Consider the following 20,899-nt stretch of genomic DNA (forward strand, 5'->3'; position numbering starts at 1 on the left):
TTGAAATTGGATGTCATGTAAGCAAGTTTCTGGTGAATTCTTGCCGTGCGTGTTCTCTTCAAATTTGATTGATCAAATTGAACATTTTTGAAATAATTTTTGCAAAATCTGTACAAAAATACACTAATAGTTCGGAGTGCAAAAAAAAAAAAAAAATATTCTAACTCATCGCTTTCCTATTTTGTGAAATTGAAAAGTATTTGAGAAAAGAAAAAAATTATACGATTTATTACATACAATATCTCCCTTTCTTAATCGGAAAATTCGTGCATTCCGTTTATTAACTTTAGTCTTTCGCCATAGGATCTCATGTGTTACGTCCGTTCATGAATTTTCTTGGCCAAGATATTATTTTCTTTGCGAAGAGATTTGGAAATTGTGGGGAGACAAAAGTAGGAGATTTTCAAGAAACAGTGCATTTATCCGGCCATTCAGGCAATAACTCCTTGGAAGGGCCCGGTCACTCTCATATGTGCGAGCCTTTAATGCCGGATTAAGACCGAAGAAGATGTTCTTGGGTGCACCGAGTTCATGTGAATTTAGCGCATCGCAGCCTCTAAGATCAAGCAAATTCAAAAGGGGAGTGTTTTATTTTCAGGAAAAGATGCCACGGACGATTTCAAAGGTGTCGGCCATAGCAGCAGCGCCGGAGCGGTGATGGATGAGTACATTGTCCGGGACGTTGACACTTAGACTATTCCGGCGGGAAGAGCCGAAGCAGCCTCACTACAACCAAGACAAGACATTGGAGTTCATCACAGAACTCCTCCTGGACCTCGGACCCCTCACGATATTGGGTGCGGCTGTCGGCATTCGCTTCTCCTCCACCAAATCAACCTAAATTAAAGCCCGAATGACACAAAATTTTGTCACAGGTAGACATTTGGAAATCAGCTAAAGAACAAGTTCTAGTTGCCTTCCCAAATGGTCCCGACCGCTGTGGTGGATTAGGGTTCTGTATACTTCTGGATGTTGCTTTCGGTCTCATTGTAAGTGAGAAAATTGCCTTCTCATCTGTTTTTTTTTTTTTTTTTTTCTCGAAGTGATGAATGGGCTTGTCCTTTTGGATCGGTAATTCGGACATGGTAATTCGGACAAAGATGGGTAACAAAACTGAAATTTTATTTTCGTGGGATCGGTAATTCGGACAAAGATTGTAACCGAAGAAAAGTATATGCAGTAGTATGTGCAGATCAACTCAACATGTGTTGCGGGATGACTTTAGGAGGCAGGATTTGTCTTGCTTAATAGACACAGACTCTTGAATTGGAGGAGATGGAGATTCCGTCGTTCCTAATTGCGAAGCCGATGGCCGGTACGAAAGTGGGCCGTCAAGAGCTCCACGTGGGAGCTCCGGGACCGGGTCCTCGAGCCGGAGGAACCTGATCGCTTGCCCCGCCTTTGGTCGTCTCGCGGGGTCTGGATGCACACACCACAGCCCCACCATCATCAGGCACTCCACCTCCTCCCTCCGGAACCCAGAGCACAACGCTTCATCTGCCGCTGTGAGGATGTTGCCGGCAAGGTAGAGTTGCCAGACCCACTTGTGCAGCGGGACCCGGATTCCCCCATCCTCGTAGCTCCTCTGGCCACATGCGATCTCCAGGGCCACAACGCCGAAGCTGAACATGTCGGACTCCTTCGTGGCCCTCCCTTCGAACAAGTACTCGGGCGCTAGATACCCAAAAGTCCCAACCACGTCTGTCGTCGGAGTCCTGAACCGGGGGTCAACGAGCTTGGCCACTCCGAAGTCGCCAAGCTTGGTGCTAAAGTTGGTGTCCAGCAGCACGTTGGCTGCCTTAATGTCCCGGTGGAGCACCCATTGCTCAAGCTCCTCGTGGAGGTAGTTGAGGGCGGACGCAAGGCCGAGCGCCACGCTGTACCGCACGTCCCACGGCAGGCATCTTCGGGCCCCAAAGAGGTGGTGGTCGAGGCTGCCGTTGGGCATGTACTTGTAGACGAGCAAGAACTCACCTTCCTCTTGGCACCACCCAACAAACGGCACCAGGTTTCTGTGTATCGTTCGGCTTATGATCTTCACCTCGTTGGCAAAGACCTTCTCAGAGTGTCGGGATTCCGCAAAGATCCTTTTGACGGCGACCAGGCGATCTGAATTGCTCAAGAACCCTTTATAGACTTGGCCAGACCCGCCTCGTCCCAGCCTTCTATCCTCTGCGAAGCCGTTGGTCGCGGCGAGCAATTCCTGATAAGTGAACTTCGCAGGCAATGTGCTGATCTCGATGTCGGTAAGGGCGCCATAACCATGCTTTTCACTCTTCTTGACCAAGAAAGAGCCAGACCCCGCAGAGATTACCAGTAAAAAAAATGCGACGGCAACCACGACCAGTATCCTTGACCGGTGAGGTTTTGAGTTCACCCCCTTTGGCCGCGATCTATCCAGCGGCGGCGGATCTACGACGTCGAGATTCGAAGTGAAATTCCATGAATTGATGCTGTGTCTCTCTGGATGAAGGCCGAAAGAAGCTGAAAACCCGATTGCTACATATTCGGGAAGGACTTCCGCAAGATCGATGGGGTAAGAAATCGAAGGATATGTCTTATCCTGGGAAAGAGGTTTGTTGTCGAACGACCAGGACACGCTGAGGTTCTTGGTCGTAGAATTGTAGGTCACGAGAACATCGGTCGCTTTACCGCTGTGCGATGCGGGATCCCAGGGGGCAGAAACGAGGGACTTGAGCACGTTCTTATTGATTCCGATGTGACGCACTGGTGGATCGAACGCCTCGTTCACATAAGTGTCGAACTCGACCATGACGATCTGGTTCTGAGGCCCCTCATCATCCGTGCTACCGTCGAACAATCCCAGGAATTGACCGGCCGAGTTGGGCGGGATCGGGATCCCGACAGGAGTGAGGAAAAAGGCCAGGCCATCGCTGTACTCAGCAGAGCCGCCAGTCTCGATGGTGAACGAGAAATGGGTCCTGAAGTCCGCTTGGCGCCCCGTCTGAGGATCTCGTATGCAGACGGGCTTGGCATACTTAATCCGTCCCACCTGGTAGCGATGCGGAGGATTGCGTGTGGTGAGATCAACGTACCCGTATGCGGGCGTCGCGACTCCCTCGTACAGTATGTCCCTCATACCCTTGTGGAAGCTCTCTACGTTGAAGGACAGAGGAGTAACAGAGGGGATCAAAGGAGAGCAGACAAGGCAGAACAAGAACAAGCGAGCGCGCGACGAAAGAGAACCGAGCATCGCGGCCGGCATCCTAAAATTGGGCTTCGGTCGGAATCGGATCACCCCAAACTGCGAGATGAATATGTCACAGTAGGGTGCCTTATAACGAACTCGAGCTTTCCTAACTGCTTACGAGACACGGCAAAGCAATCACAGACCAAAGCAGCTTCTACGATGTTCATCGGATTCTGCCAACGTCAATGGAATAGATGAGTCAACGAAGAGGAACATAATGGCTATCTTCCAATGAAACGGGGTCAAACTTGGGGTTATCTGGCCCATCTTAATCTGACGGTGACATCTTTGTTTTTAAAAGTGTCAATACCATTAGACAACCCTAATTGGTGTCTAACTAATACAATTATCCCATATGGTTTCACGCAAAATTTCAAACCGAAACATCCATAACGCGTTTACCCAATACTACACACTCCTTTAGCACTTTAAGATCTGATGTGGAAGTTGATTTGGGTTAGCATACACAGGTTTGAGATTTTTCATGAGATGACAATTAGCTTCCGGTTATTGTGGCATGGATATTAGCTTGGAAGTTTTCGTGAGACGAAAATTCATTTGGGTAAGAGGCTTGAATCTTGAGCTAATTTCCATTGACGATGTGACTGGGATCTATTGCTACTGTTATTTGTCAATTGAAGGAAAAATTGCAAGCGTTCTGGAGAACCACGAATAATCACTGTGGGGATGGAAATTAACTGATCGATCGGCCAGAGTTGAGCGGCTATCGACAATAAAAAGCGAGTGAGCGAGCGAGCCACTGCGGATTGTAGTTTTGCAATAGCTAGGAGAGTTTGTATGGTTCCCCCCTTGTACAAAAATTATCAGACCACTCAATGTGTCTGTCTACACTTGTGAAGGAAAGGAGTGCAAGCCATGGTCAAGATGAATTGCAATTTGCAGACTTGAAGAGTGACTGAGAGTCCATTGGTTGAAAACCACTCATTATGATGAACACTATGTACACCAACAAGCTGAGCCAATACGGGATGTTGCATTTGCCTCGACCTTAGGTATTAGATCTTGAAGTTACTTGCTACAATAAATACATCTAAACTAATCTCATGAATCAAATAAGACGCAAATCAAAGCCCGAGCAAATGACCCCCCCAAAAAAAAAAATCGTTTATACTTGGTCATATGGAGAACCAAACCTATTGAAGTATTGGCTCCCATCACTTGACAGCTAATCCTAAATGTACTTTATATTCTTGTGGTCTTCCTCCATCTATAAGCTTAAACTTTTGAGTTGGATTTTCTTACATGGCATTAGAGCCGGTGCTATCCCTTTCGCAAAATTACACGGGCCGCTCGTATTCCGGCTTCCACGCTTAAGCTTTTAAGTTGGGCTATCTTACGGAGCCCGACAAGCATAATCAAGAATACCTTGATTTCGCATTAGCCACGGTATTCGTTAGTGGATGGAAACTGTGTAATCATATAGCACTACCCAAACATACAAAGAAGTATTCCATTACAATGCAATTGTTTCCTGTGAAACAAAAAATCGAGCAACATCGAAACAGGTAAACATAAAACTTAAAAATGATGTTGCTCTTTGGTCGTTCTCAGGTGAGGCCAGTGGGAATGAGACCCATCTGGGAAAGACAGCCACGCACACGAGCAATTTCCAAGCAGCTACGCACTTGGTAATCTGTGTAAGCATATCCCTTCAATCTTCAGACTAACTGACTAAGAAGACCAGGAAGATGTTGATCCTCGAAGTTTCGAACTACTCTCGTTTTGGTTAAATAGTGATGTACATGCTTCAGATATACTAGATTACTACCTATTGTTGCTGTACATTTTTTTTAATATAGTGGATTCATGGCTACGTATTATGTCCATGCTTAGAACTTGCTGAGTTCCTCATCAAAATTGCTGTCCATGCCTTGAATTGGTTGGATTCATGCTTATATGAGTTGCTCATGGTTTGAACTTGTTTGATAGGTTTTCATGCTTGTTGTTCGTATGCATTTTTGCTCAAATAATGAACAGGAAAATTACCGAAAATGTCATAAATCAATTGCAGTTATGCCAATTCAGTCATAATTTTTTTTTTTTGCCAATTCAGTCCCAAACCTTTTGAAATTATGCCATTTCAATCCATCCGGCGAATTTTGACGAGTCGGCGCCGACATGGACGTTGGATGAATTGAAATGACACAATTACAAAAAATTTAGGATTGAATAGAAAAAAAAAGAGTTTAGGACTGAATTAGCACGATTGCAATTGGTTTAGGACTTTTTTGGTAATTTTCCCAATAATGAAAACATGAAAAAGGACGCATTTTCTAGGACCACATCCACTCCAAAAAACCCTTGTATATGCAGGCCATTGAGATATAGTCAGTATTAATCGCTAGGGCGCCCCGTGAGAGGATCCCATATGCGGACGGGCTTGGCATACTTGATCCGTCCCACCTGGTAGCGAAGTGGAGGATTGAGTGTGGTGAGATCAACATATCCGTATGCGGGCGTCGCGACTCTCTCGTACAATATATCCCTCGTGTCCATGTCGAAGCTCTCTATGTCGAAGGACAAAGGAGGAACAGAAGGGATCAGAGGACAGCAGACAAGGCAGAACAAGAACAAGCGGGGACGAAACGAAAGAGAACGGGGAGTCGCGCCCGGCATACTTAACCCCGGCTTTGGTTGGAACCGGATAGCCCAATCTGAGAGATCGGTATGTTACATTATGGTGCCTTATACTGAACACGAGTGTATACTTAATGGCGGACCGGACACGGCTAGCAATCCTAAAGATCAAGCAGCTTCTATGATGATGGGTACCATTGCTATCTTCCCAACAAGAAATGTCAACACGGTTTGACTTGGAATCTATTGCTCCTGTTATTTACCAATCGGTGGAAAATTTTGCAGGTGTTCTGGAAGGCCTCAGACAAATGACTGTCGAGATGGAAACTGATCGATGAATGGCCCCGAATTGCCCGGCTTTCGCGCAATATGAAGCGAGTGAGCGAGCGACAGCAGACCAAAGATTAGGATTTGCTGGAAGAGCTTGTATGGTTCGCCATTTTTACAGACATGATAGGACCACTCAATGTCTCTGTCCACGATTGCGTTGGAAAGGAGAGAAGGCTTTGGTTAAGTCAAGAGACTTAAAAGAGCGGTTGAGAGTCCGTTGCTTGAGAATTCCTTTCATGTTTATCGTAGCACGAGAGACATGGTCAAGTTCAATCAAACTCCTATTGATCCTCGTTTCACAGCTTGCCCGGCCCATCAACAACATTACAGGCCCATTTGGTTCTTGAGATATTTAAGTTTCATTCAGTGCGAACGTGTGTGGTTGGTAATACTTTGGAAATTAACATGGATGCAGAATCTTGACACATCTTGCAAAATCTTGATCTCAAGAATCCAACATCAAGAAGATTATGCAATTGACATAGTATGTCCTTAATGACTAGCACCAAACACCTGATGGCCCAAGCATCGATGGGGCGATTGCTGCATACACGATGCATTAGATCATATACATGTAATCTGTAGGATCATTTTGGTCTCACTTAGAGTTCATATGATCGGAAAAATCTCGTGATCCGGGTCTATGCAATCCGGCTGCCCCCTTTTGAGTTTGCTCCTGCACTATCAAGGTTGAGAATTTCATTGTTTAAACTTCACAATCAACCTCAAAAGTTACGGGCATTATCTTTCTTGATGGGTATCGGTCGGGTACTTAAAGAGTCTCAAGCAATCCCTACCTGGCAAAAATAGAATTTGAAAAAAGACAAGGGGATCTTTGAGTAAAAACAACTGAAAATGTTCCTTTTATTTCTTTCACTCTTTCCACCCGGACCACGTCAAAATCATAACAAGGTTTTGACAAAAATGGAACTGCATTTCTCGATTAAAAAACATGTCTTTCTCTCATATATACGAAAGTAGAAACAAGAAATTTATTCTCATTTTGTTATACGCGTTTTGAGAAATCACATGTAATCTATATGAAAAAATTAAAACAATATTTGATGTTGAATCCGCCTTGATCTGAGCTATTACGCCTTAACGGAACTTATTTCAAAAAACCCACTTTGAATAAATCCCGGACTCATCAAATGTCCTAGCTAATCACAGTGATCAAATAAGACACGAATCAAAGTCTAAGCAGATGGCCCCCAAAAAAAAAAAAAAAAGTTTTGTGCTGGTGATATGGATAATCAAAGCGGACATGAATGATCCATTCTTTAACCTCTCTCTAAGACACCCTGGCGGGTTTTATTTATGGTTCTGCTCCTAAAACTTAGAACTAGAGCTTCATTAAACAAATAATGTTGTTTTGTTCATAACTTATGTTTGATTTGCTTCACACAAATTTTCCAACCAACAAAAGAAAAAGAAAAAAAAGAGGATCTCCCTCCTCCCATGACAGTTTCTGACTCCAATCCTTTTTTCATGTCCCTGAACAAAGAAAAAGTGAGCATTGCATGTACTGCAACGCTAGTGATGATGATGCTGAACATTAACCTGAAGAGTCAATGACACATGCAAAGGACACATTTTCTAGGACCACACAAACATACACACAACCCCTCCAAAAGGGCACATGAAGATACATGTCACTGAGATCTAGTGAGTATTAATTGGGGCTCATGGGAGGGCTCATTGAAAGCTACTCTTTCTAGTCCCCCTCAAAAGGGCCCAAGTTGGCAGACAGTGACTGAAGCTTCCAGGATTTCTTTGCAGTTAACATTTTTCCTCACAAGCCATCCAAAATAGCTTGTAAAAGTCCATAGAAATTATTCACCAATTTGGGGGGAGGGGTCGACATGTCCACCCCTTCTTCAGCTTCAGGACACCACATTTTTGTGCTTTGTGCAAAAAAATAAGAAGAAGGTAATAATTCTGCTTTTCTCTCTTTAGGGTGGGTCGATTTGGGGGGGCCAATTTCGTTTTCTGAGAGAGATGTAGGGTAACCCTTGCTGTGGAAGTCTATTTTGGTCCTATCTGTGCTCTCTCTTTGGCTCCAGTAATAACATAAAAATAAATAAAATTGAACAGACATCAACAGTTGCAGCAATTCAAATGTGTTCTCTTGTCAAAAGTCATGCAACCCAACTAAAACAATGTAGCAATTTAAGGTGTACGCAAGCATGAGACTAGTGAGATGAGTCGGGTCACATTATCGCATCAGCACGAAGCGCATAACGATGGTAGGTAAGGTTTTTTTGGGATCGCGTCAATCTTCGCATGTTTTGGTGCCAATAACTTCGGGGGTTCAAAGTCAGGCCTACCGAGACGCGGCATTGCGGAAGGGGTTAATTGAATGACATTTAAATGGGAAATAAAGGTTGAGATTCAAGTTCAACCAAAGTTTTTTTTTTTTTTTTGGTGGGGGGCAAGGGGAAAATAATTGCTGAGTGGGGTTTGAATGCAAAACATGTTTGATGGGTGTTATCAGATGTGCTGCCATATGCAATATGCGTAGTAGTGCCGGTGCCAAGTAAATGGAAAAGACAAGACAAGAAGCTCCCACTTTTGCCAGGGCCTTGAGTGCATTAATTTCACCAAATCCAATACCCTTCATGGAATTCCCATTTTAAATCTTTTTCACATTCCACAGAGCATATCACCATCTTCTTAATACTGCAGATTACAGTCAAAAATCACTTGCAAACAGTCTTCCATTGGCCAAAAGCACAATGAGTGCTAATTTTGAAACTTTTTGTGTGTGTCTCTCTCTTCTCTTCTCTTCTCCTCTTTCCTTGCATCAGAGGTTTTGAAAAGAAGCGGTTCATTGGAAATTGAAGATTCCTTAATTTCAGCCAATACCTTTTCCTCTTAAGCAACACCCACATCCACTTCAACAACCACTATCTCCACTTCTCCCTTTTCCTTTTCTTTTTTTGGTTTTATTCCTCACCACCTGGCTAGAGCTGCTTGTGCTAGGAAAAAATTGCCATTACATAAATAGGAAAAACGATTTTCCTCTCCATTCAGCAGAATCGAGGAGTGCTTTTGTCAAGATTTTCCAATGATACTTGTGGATTCACACTTCCTAGGTAAGCAAGAGGAGGAATCTTCCACTCTCCACAAGCAAACAAGAAGCATCAACCCTCCTCGCGAGAATATATGGCATAGCCAAAAGAAAGTGACCCCAGCACGGAAAAAATCTTTCCGCTAACTTCCCCAGTTGAATCATTTTGAAATCTACCATGATTCATATCTCTGGCCACCAAGAAAGCACCAGTGGAAATAAGCCTACAAGTGAAATAGAGGGTTAAAAAACAGAGGAGTAAATGCGAGGGTTTGACATCCATGTAAAAGCCTTCGCTGATGTGGTTTTCACTCGCGGATTTCCATTTTTTCCAGCCAACGGTTTTGCTCACTGATTGAAGAAGTGGAAGCCGAGACCGCCCTACCGGTTTTCTTTCTTTTGTCTGTTTGTCCCTTTTACCCTTTGCCGTCAAAGGCCGGTACAAAATTTGCAATTATGATGTAAGAGTAGGTTTGCAGAACACACAGTTCGACATACAGAGACATAATAAGAGAGGAACGAGATTCTCCAACGTCCAACCCCACCACCGCCCAATAATGGGCAACCCCACGCAATTCAATTCACCCATTAGCGAAGCCCAAACACCAACCATTCCTATATTTATGCCTATTGTTTGCATCTCCAACAAGAACGGCAGGAATCACGTAGTAATCTAGATCATGCACTCATCTCAAAGGCAAACAAGAAGAGGCCAAAGCTCTTTCTAACAGTTGAAGAGCCGAAGATGATGGAACAAACGACAAGAGAAACATGAGAGAAGGGAGGGGGGGCAAATATGGGTCATGTTTATTCCAAAGGAGCTTCTTTTAGGGTTCCATCAGTACAAGTATGGACAAACAAAGAGAGAAAAAAGAGATACATTACAAGAGAGAAGAAGAAGAAAAGAGAAAACAAGGAAGAGCAAATTTTGGAGACTTCTGTACCAAAAGAGAATAGAGAGAGAGAGAGAGAGAGAGAGAGAGAGAAGACCTAGTTGACTAAAAAGGTTTACCCTGAAGCTTACACCTAACAAGGTTCCCACATCCCCTTCCCCTATCACATGGATGATCTGTTAGCCAAAGGACTTTGGATTTGTTTTTTCTTTTGTTACGAGTCTGCACTCATAACCCTCTGTTATGTTACAGATCATTAGTCTACACAATCTTCGCGTCCTACTTCTTTTCTTTACAAAGTAAAAAAGAAGGGGGCGATGGAAAATGGAAATTAACGCCACCGCATTCACCGACTAAACTTACTTCCTGCTACTTCTCGAGCCCTAGAGCTAAACAATGGCCTAGAATTCACAGGATGATTACTACTGAAGAGTTGCAGCATCTCCTATGGATCCAATTTCTGCCACTCAAAGCGTCCTGGCAGTGGTTTGTCATTCACCGGGTCAAAGTTGTATCTGCAGAACACGAAACGAAAGCAGCTTAAAAATGCAACTAAACCTCAGAGAATAACGGTAATATCAGAAATACTAAATGAGCAACTGAAGAGGTAAATGTTGTTTATACTTCTCAATAAAATTTCTCTGCTGATCTTCTGCTGCACCAGCAAAGAACTCATCCATTTCATGTGTCGTCGGGATATGTCTGCCGCCAACGTTATGTATTCTTCGGTTAGTCTCAGTTAAGGTGGTGGGCCGGGTAGTAGAACTAGGAGTTTTCACAACTTCAGGGTCTCTAATCAAACTGCAGGGTGTCGATTCCCTAGTACTCCTGCAAGAAAGATCCCTAAGTTAAAATCTAATCTGAATTAACATCAGATCATGTATCCGACTTGCTGATACCTTGAAAAAGAATTGTGATAAAACTTTTACAGAGATCAGCACTTGGTAAAAATGAGTCATACAAGCACTATCCAGAATTGTTCTTACTCGCTGTCATCTCCCCTCTCTGCTTTTTCTGAGCATAATTTCCTGTTCTTAAATAAATTTCAAGTACCTATGGCATAAAAAATAATTAATGAACAGTTCCCCCACTCTTCTCTGATGCGTCAATCATGCAGAGGACAGTCGGCAGGCACATATATGAATATTGCAGGACCCTACCAATCATGCATCCAATAATAGCCACAGACAAAGGGGGGTTGTGTTTTCAATACATTCCATTCCAGAAGACAGAACCACTTTCACCATACTAACCCGCATATGAAAACAAGAAAGGTCAAGCAGTTAAAAAAGCAAGAGGCGAACCCCCAGTTATTTGTTGCCAGTATATGGAAGAAAAGGGCATAAGAACTATAATCAATATTCAACTTAACAGTCTCTCAGCTTCAAGAATAGAACTGTATCAAGTTCAACACAATAATTCCATACTAGTGCAGATAGCTAGTCAATTATTCCAAAGAAGCCAATGCACGGTCAATAGAAAGTTCTCCTGCGCTGTTCTAGTCCTAACCAGTTATCGCACGTGTTTCTATATCAACTTCACTGTCCATGAAGGAAGTACAAAGTCAGTTTACTCGATCCGAGTGCTTGTAGTAGAAACAAATGCATCAATTCACAAAAAGAGCTATGCAATTACTAACTCTATAACACAAGATTTAAGCTCTGACCCAAATTTCTTTAACAGATGATATGTACTGTGATAATACAGAGTAACTATTAAACATGATTTACCATGTTAAAGAAGTCTGACATCAACTAAAGGACTTACAAACACTGGCAGGAGGAGAAAACTCATGGCGATACAAACGCTTTGTCCATATATCACCAAAGATCAAAACGACAAACTACAAACCATGAAAAAAACTTTACAGCTAAAGTGTAATTTCCAAAAGAACATCAAAGAATTCCACCTAAGCAATCTATACTTCTCTTTCCTTTTTCCCCCCACAATTCCGACATGTTAGCACATTCAAAAACCTGACGATCAACACATTCATATCTTCTCATTATCCCTATCAATCTTCTTTCTGATCGTTTTGCTTCCTTTTGTGGAATAGCAGTGCCATGTCCGAATATACAATTGTCCCTTAATCAAAAGTTCCAAAAAGAGAAGACTAACTATGATGAACATAAACATAAGTACGACGTATGGTCAATAATATACTCAGGCTGGTATGTAAAATTGGAAAAGGAAATTCCCCAATCACTAAATCCTTTTCTATTCCTTCACTAAGCAAACTGAGAAGACTAACAAGAAAGAACCTTCCGCAATCACCTCTAAGTTCATTTCCTTCATTCTGTTGGAACAGAGCACAATAACAACTTGTTGTTTGGTGCAAGAAAAAATTCCAAGTGAAATTACCTATGTTTGTCAAAAGAGCAGATACTTTTCTATACTTTGTGGGTCTTGTTTTTCACAAATTAACTAATGATCTTTACTCGGGGCCGCGGAAAAAATTTCCAAGCCCCAGCATATGCTCTAAAAACTTACAACTTTCCGTTTATTCTGTGCTTTTTTTATTTTCAGCTTAGCAAGCAGAGGAGGATGGTATCAAGATACTGACCACCCTCACTAGAGAACGTACCTTCATCTCACCTAGAATTCTATAATTCTAGACTATTAAACGTACACAAATATCTAAGGATTCCCTCAAATTGTAGAATCTAAGATCCCCCAACAAGGTGACTCCAAAAATTCCACAAAATTTACGGGGAAAAGGGGGAAATAGAGAAAGAATTCAAAATAGAAAAAGAAAAACTGGAAGTTGAAGAAAGCACCAAAAGAAGGCCCTCTAGAAGTTACAGGTCTTTCCCTGCATCATAAATTAATTATCAATCACATGAATTGTGCAAAAACGTTTAGTACTCCCCTTTGCCCTAAACTTTGGCCGCAACCAAAACAGAGACTGAAAAATCTTCATTTTGATCAATTTCCTATCCCTTTTCCCCATCTACCAAACAGAGAATCACAATCCAGACCAAAACAAAAATCTTGTAATGCAAAAGGAAAAAAAAAAAATTAAAAGAACCAAAATTGAGAGAGAGACAGAGACAGAGACTTACCTTTCTCTGCCTTCAAACTCCAAAACGTTGTCGCCGAAAGAAGCCTCTCCAACCCCCAAATCAGCATTACTGCTACACTCGTTGTCGTTCCCCACCGCATTTTCCTCCCTGGGAATCCCATCCTTGGCCTCCTCGCCGCTCTTGTCCTTGTTCCCACCCGCGCTGTTGCTCAAGTAAGACCCGACCGACTCCATCGGGCCGACTCTCAACCTCGAGCGCGCTCTAGGGTTAGGGCTCGAGCCGGGGCTAGGGCTCTTGGCCGAGGAGGCTCCACAGCCGACCTTCCTCTGCCGCCTCGAGTAGTGGCTCCGGACGAGGATCGGCGGCTTCGGGAGCCGCCGGCTCCGGAGCTGGAGGTAGGAGCCGGAGCTGGCCGTCGCGGGAGGCGCCGGCGGGGGCGGCGGAGGAGGAGTAGCCTGAGGATTCGCCGCCGCCGCCGCCGGGGGAGACTTCTGGAGGCGCTGGGAGGCTAGGGTTTTGGCGCGAGTGCGGACGCCGAGGGAGGACTGCGTGGCCTCCATGACGGCGAGCTCGCCCGCCGCCTTCCCCTTGCGAATGTACTTGCCCATGTCCTCTCTCCCTCTCCGCCTGCAGCAGCTACCTAGCACGAATCGCTCATGTGAGAGAGAGAGAGAGAGGAGGATGAAGGAGGAGAAGTTGGTTTGATTTGCAGTTGAAGGTTAAAGAGAGAGAGAGAGAGAAATGGAGGAGCGACTGTTAAAAAGTAGGGTTGGGAAGGGGGGGATTGTATTCATTCAGTTTCAGGCTCGAAACGGAGGAGGCGATCGAGAGTGTCTCTCTCCAAAGTTGCGTACTTCAATTTCTCGCGACATTTTGCGCCCCCTCCCCGAATATCCCGAGTTCCTCTTTCTTGTCTATTTAAATTATTTTCACAAAAAAAAAATCTCATTACATATTTTCGTAATAGCCGCAAAATATCCTGTGAATCAGCTGTCGGAATTGCTATAATCATGACCACGATTGTTAAAAAAAAACATCTTATTTTTTCCAATTTCTGACTAGCCAGCGGCGATCTTGTCTTTTGAATTTGTGCGTTTAGCCGCCAGCGCCATATCGATCCGATTGCGCGCCCCGCGAGATTACTAAAAAAGAAACGACTCGCCGCCGCACCGCACCGATAATAGAATGTATCGGGCATTCGCAATTATGATCCATTTTCTCGAATTTGGGCGTGAGTTAATAATGAACACGAGAAATGGGCGAATCTCTCGTACCTGCTCGCTTGACATGTATTTTAATTATAGAAAGGGTATACGATAGCGGCTGTTCGGAGATCGCGAGAAAAAAAGAAGGTCGTCGGTTCCGAATAGGGTGGAGGACCAAAATAGTAAGAGGTAAACTTCACGACGGATCATCGATGCATAGAACAATTTCAATTCTTGCCGATAAAGTTATGTAGTCGTGTTGCGTACCCATAAAAGGGTGTGATTATTCATGCTAGCAGTGCAAAGCCTAATGAGATTTCGATTACGTCTGTTTCGTGAAAAGTGAGTGATTTGTAAAATATTTTCTTAAAAATGATCATTTATATTGCTTCCAAAAATAAATGAACGAAAAATATTTTTATCGTCAACCAAATTACTTAGACATAAATTGTTGCCAACAACGAAAACATCTTCACCGATTAATTATTTCAAGTAATACAAGTGATCATTTTTTGAAAAATATTTTTCAAATTCTTCATTTTCTCCACTATTATGTTTCGAACTAGTATGAAAGGAAATCTTAGTAGTTAGGTTTATAATTTCTTTTTGCCGTAAATTTAGGTTTATAATTCAAATATTTTTTTATAACATATTTTTGGACTTCCAAACAAGTTGACATTTCTATCTTTTATTTTCATCTCAATTATCGCAAAATATATCCGAAAAAATATAATAACAAGATCCTGGGTGCTAAAAGAAAATAATCATTCTAAAGAAGTCATCGCTTTTATGTTGCGTTAACACCGCCAAAAATCCCAAACCGGCACACCCGTGCCACATTTACCCAAAACTAATCCATGTGTCGCAAAAACTTCCAAACCAGTATATTCACGCCACATTTTACTCGAAAATTGGTTTGCTTGTTCTAATTTTTTGTGTCATAAAAAAAAAATCTCAGAGTAGTACATATGTGCCATATTTACCCCCGATTGATATGTAGTTTGGGATAAGTCGGGATAAATGTGTAAATGTGGTATGTGTGTATTAATTTGAGTTATTTAATGGTGTTAACCCTTCTTCTTCTTCTTTTTTCTATGAGCCTTATACTGACAAAAGGGGTAAGAATTTCAAATTTTTATCAGGTTTACTATCCATAGTATCTCCGTAAATCGGGATAAATGTGGCATGTGTGTACCAATTTGAAGTATTTAATGGTATTAACCCTTCTTATTTTTTTCTATTAGCCTTATATTGACAAAAGGGTAAGGATTTCAAATTTTTATCAGGTTTACTATCCACAATATCTCCTTCTCTTAATTCACAAAAACTTGTTGCTTCTTCGTTAGTCAACTTTCGCAATTGTAAGTGATAGTTTTTCAAGCGCAATCGCATCCATCTTAGTCATTCAGGCAAGTGCTCGTCGGAAGGAAGGCTCGGCCAAAACCACTATACTCACTCTCGCACGTGCGGGGCCTCTAACGTGACGACAATTATCCCAAAAAAAAAAAAAAAATTCTGATCCTGTTGCCTCTAACTCCGGCAAACATTTACTTTACAAGACGTTGAAATAGTGGCTACTCATAATTATTTAAAAAATGAAAAAAAAGTATTTCGATTTTCAAAAGCCTCTATTAAAGTCTCGAGGCATTCGCTAACAAGGCCATGTACACACGGTTAAAAAAAAAAAAAACATGAAGGCGCAGCTCCTTATAACAAGGGAAAATTTCAAAAAATGGCCTCAAATGCTCTAATTTTCTTAAATAATGGTTTGAAGTGAAATTTGTTTTAAATAAGGGTCTGAAGTGCCCTAATTGTGTCAAAGAAAGGCCTGGAGTAGTTATAATTGTTTCAAATAAGGATCCGGCTTTACCGGGTCGGCCGGCCACCAAATTTTTTGATCGGTCAAGGGTATTTTGGTAAAAATATAAATTTAATCTAACTTTTTGTTAAATTAAAAAAATTAAAAACAAAAACAAAAACACAGGCAGGAGGTCAAACCTCCTGCCTGTGTTCTTCCTTTCTTTTTTCTTTTTAATTTTTTTTATTGTTTTTCAAAATTTCTTAAAAATTAGAAAAATAAAAAAATAAAATAAAATAGTAAATAACCAAAATGTCCCCAGCTAAAATGACTCAAGCCCTTTTTTTAGACTAATATAGTCACTTTAGGCCCTTAGTTAAAATAATATTCACTTTAGGCCATCTTTTGACACAATCAAGACACTTCGGACCCTTAGTTGAAACAATGTTCACTTCAAACCCTTATTTGAAATAAGATTCACTTCAAGCTCTTATTTGAGAAAATAAGGGCACTTAAAGTCCTTTTTTGAAATTTTCCCTTATAATAATAAACTCGCCGACGAACGTAAGATAAGAGTTAAGACTATTTTATCATATATATTTTTATTAATCAATAGTTCCTTTTGTTGCTCTCTTATGCTATTGAAATTTCGTTATCTAATTAAAGGCAAAAGCCCATTAAGTTTTAAACGGTTTCAATCTGACGAGGTCAAGCCATTCCGGCGGCTACACGCTTAATTTTGCCGAGCGCGGCATGCCGGTTGGCGTTTTTCGATAGCTCCCAAGACGCGTGGTGCCGACGTGGCATTGGCCCAATGTTTAGGACATAGTTTCCTCTTCCAACAAATGAGGGAAAAAAAATAAATATCGCCCGTGTATATTCGGGGAAATTAGAAAAAATTCTCGTGTGGAAAAAAAAAATTAAGCAATTTCAAAAATAAGATTTCTTAATATTGGCCCGGGCGCAATGCTTCCTTCCTCAGTAGAACGGGGCTGCTGACGCCATGTTGATTTCACCCTTTTCAATTTATCGCGATACGAGAAGAATGAGACGAGAACTCGAGCGAACTGCGACGGCTTAAGGACATTGGATTCCTTTCCTAAGTGGCCAGGTGGAAAGTGCACTTTTTTTTTCCTTTTTTCTTTTATTCTAAAATTCGCGGGATTTTTATTTTATTTTTCCTTTTCTTCTCTAGATAAGATTTTCGGGGAGTAATTGCCCACGCGCTCCGTGTGGGGGTTGCGATCCACGCTCCTGGTTGTGCTGGCTGATGAAGAGCATCTTATGCCAATTGTCAGAAAAAGAGAAAGAAAATAGAAAATAAGAGAAATTATCCCATTGGCTGAGAGATTTCCCCACTGCGAATTCTTTTTTACCTCTTATTGTTCTTTATGGCAATACGTTTTACTCATTCGATAATTACCTTTCCTAAAAATTACTAATGATGATTTACTTGATTATCTTAATCACCTTTCAATCTAAAATATATTGGAATGCGATGGATTTTTTCTGCGAGGGGACACTAAGCGAAGTTTGATCAGCAAATTGAATAAGCGATGTCTACCTATCAGTTTTCTTCGACTAAATAAGTTTCGGGTGCCCTTAGGAACATGCTTAACAAGAAATCCTTCGATTTTTGAAACGCCTGTTGTACATTAGAAAGTGGTTGGATTTCCTTATTTGATTGCTCGACGAGTTTTCCTCGAGGATATTTTCTAATAAGATCCATGAGATGATAGCCGTAACATTCAGCCAATCTATTATGGTACATATATCACTTAATATAAGATGGTTTTATAATGTCCTTTACGACATTATGGGGATGCAAAGTTGTTTCAAAGGTTACGGGCATCTGGCGTTGGGAAAATTGGCCAAAAAGTTATAAATCTATTGTACTTTGGTCAATTTAATCCTAAACTGTTTAATCTTGTCATTTCAATCCTAAACATTTTCACGTTTTGTCAATTGAGTTTATCCAACTAATTTTAGCCTGAAATCGCTAATATGGACGCTATCGATGTAATAGATTTAGAATGCCGATAGTCCTAAACTGGAAAAGCTGGTTGAAGTTTTGGGTGCAGCTGTTGGATATTTCAACGGCTTTTGCGTTATTGCAATTGATTTGTAATGGCTCTAATTTGATTTATTTCTTCAATAAAATTGTAACGGCTCTAATTTGATTTATTTCTTTATTAACTCCCTTCTTTATTTGCCTATGAGGAGAACTACCTATTGCAATAAAAGCATACCAAAACAAGAAATCCTTTATGATTTCTTTCCCTCGAGTAGCTGCGCTTTATGTGAATGTTATTATTTATGTTCCCTCTATTATTCTGTGTGGAAAAAGATTGTATCCCGGGAAGATAGCCGCTAGAAGTCTAGGCATACTTCGAGGGACGGAATTATCCGTAACAGTGATTGCACGCCTCATAATTATTTTTACTTTCTCTTCTTTTCTAAATAGATTTCTAATTATTCTTATTTTTTCTGTTATCTAATATTTTTTTTTTTCAAAAGGAGCTAAATTACATCTGATGATGGCTTGGAAAACTGGAATTATTGTCACAGCAATGCCGGTTTTGTTTCTGACCATACCCATCAGCGAAATCAATTTTTTCTTCTCTTGGACAACATGTACAGATATATAATGCCACCAAATAGCAGTGGAGTAATAAATAAAATGCAGAAGATGCAATTATTTGACAAGCTATATAACTTGTCCGACCATCCAACATTATAATGTCAACTTCTTGGCACACAACTAAATGTGTGTTTTCATTCCAATGCCCATAGCTTCATAATGGTCATCTTGTACCTCCCTCTCCCTTCCATGGACCAGGAAAGGTCAGAATCATAATATTCCGTTCATTCTCAGCAGCCGTCCTTTTCCCTTCTTCTTTTGAATTTAATCACTTCAAGAACAGAAACCCCATGTTTTCAAAGTTGGAACCCCACCTAGCAAACGTATCAAACTGTTGGAAATTCAAAGAATAATACTAAATAGCCTTCAAGCTGCGGCTTTTCCCATGAAATTAGACAATATGCCACTGAATGTACATGAATTGCTAGGGCAGAAATGATGAAATTTGTTTCTTTTGTTTGGGGTGGGGGTTGCTTTTCCCATGTCTTTTCACTCATCTGAAGTCTGCTCTCATGTCTCAAAGCCACTGGTTCAGCATGACAGCAATGATGGTTTGCCTGTTGCTACACATGAACAGACTTCTAAGCCATCATTTCCCAGGATTTATACTACTGGACAACCCCTTTTACTTAATTGCATTGACTCTTTGGCCTCTCTTTTGCATTCCCGCTACGTTTGTTGCATTTATTTGGTCAACGCATTTAGTGGTATTTCATTTGTTGTAAGTGGGTCGGGGAGCACTTATTAAGCAACTATTTTGCAGTTTTTTTTATGTATTAACTGCCCTCGTTTCATGAAAATCGAGTCATTCCAAATTAAGCGTACTTAATAAGGTCAACATAACCCTTGTGACATACATCAAAGATGACAATTTTCTAAGTTCGAACCCATGAAATTATTTAAGGAAAAAGCGTAGTTGTCTCCCTCTCACTCGAGGCGAGTCACCACGCTCACATACTCTCTTGAGATCAAGCTATAGATATATAGAAAAGAGGGTAACTTTTGGGACACCGCAAGTGCTATGACCTCCGTACGGCATTAACTTTCACAAAGCTTCGTAAAATAAAAAAGATTAAAAAAATTGACCATATCTAAATCATTAGTATCTAAGTAGGTGAATATGGGTGTTCTTGCGCAGATAATATACCAATCAAATGATTGTGTTTTTGGGGCGATAAAGCAAAAGGGCAAATCACAAATTTAGTTCTCCAAGTTTTATCCCCTCACTCTCTCTTTCTCTCTCTATCTCGTCTTGGATTTTTTTTTTTTTTTTGACTTTGGGTGTTTCTAGGATTGAAAAACACTTGAGTGCAAACATTCGAACGACTTTATTGGAGATGTAATTTAACATTGCTCTTGGACGATTATATACAATTTATCTCTCGCACCTTATCCACGTACGTAATTGTTTCGAACCATTAAACCAATCTCATGAGTTTAAAATTTGATTGAAATAGGGGACGAATTGAAGAGGTGGGAACTTCTACAAAGGGGAATGACACAACGCTTTTCAAGGGGTCTTTTCGTGACTCCACTACTATTGATGAGGGCTGCTAGCCTCTTGTGAGCCGCATCTTATGTACCATTGAGAATAAAAGTAATTCAAGTTTAAGATAACACAGGCCATGCACATCTGTAAATTTGAGATTTCTTAATAGCATACATAAACCTCTTTTTTTTTGTTTACTGTGGCGACATGGATGTGAGTCCTTTCGTAGGAAAGCAACTTCGATTTCGTTTCCAGCTTTGTCAGAGAATTTGCAGTGAAAGAGCCCTCGGTGTGTGTCCTGTAAACATCAAAGACTCTCTCCATGAAAAGAAAATATTCTGAATATTCCCACTTCTGAACTCTCGTTTTCTCTCTATTTTTTTTCTTCCCACTCTGCCAAGATCCCCCCTTCCAAAGAAGGATTGGCAGTTGGGCGTGGGGTGGCTCCTTTTTGCAATTGTTATACAAGTTCTTTCTTCTTTTGACCGCGGTTTAATGTTTGGCTTATTCGGGGATCTTTAGTTGTTAATTTAGTAAAGTTATGACAGCAGAACTGAGGAAAAAGAAAGGCAGGAGTCAACCTGAGGTCACCCCAAACATTCCATTTTCCTTTGCTTTCCACCCCCACATTTTCAAACATG

General features: G+C 41.3%; 2 protein-coding genes across 2 annotated transcripts; both read right to left on the reverse strand.

The window, feature by feature from the left end:
• Positions 1–1,198: 1,198 nt before the first annotated feature.
• LOC115743329 (L-type lectin-domain containing receptor kinase IX.1-like) lies at positions 1,199–3,353 on the reverse strand. The gene has a single exon (XM_030678060.2). It carries the CDS (start codon positions 3,224–3,226, stop codon positions 1,199–1,201), a length of 2,028 nt encoding a protein of 675 aa, XP_030533920.1. The 5' UTR covers positions 3,227–3,353.
• Positions 3,354–9,850: 6,497 nt separating this feature from the next.
• Positions 9,851–13,900, reverse strand: LOC115743323 (cyclin-dependent kinase inhibitor 5-like). Its single transcript, XM_030678049.2, has 3 exons — positions 13,165–13,900; positions 10,727–10,930; positions 9,851–10,617 (listed from the first exon to the last, which is right to left on the reverse strand). The coding sequence occupies exons 1-3, from the start codon at positions 13,731–13,733 to the stop codon at positions 10,548–10,550; spliced, it is 843 nt and encodes a 280-aa protein (XP_030533909.1). The 5' UTR covers positions 13,734–13,900; the 3' UTR covers positions 9,851–10,547.
• Between the last annotated feature and the right edge of the window lie 6,999 nt (positions 13,901–20,899).

This window comes from Rhodamnia argentea, chromosome 1 (genome assembly GCF_020921035.1).
Source record: "Rhodamnia argentea isolate NSW1041297 chromosome 1, ASM2092103v1, whole genome shotgun sequence".
NCBI classification, from domain to species: Eukaryota; Viridiplantae; Streptophyta; class Magnoliopsida; order Myrtales; family Myrtaceae; genus Rhodamnia; species Rhodamnia argentea.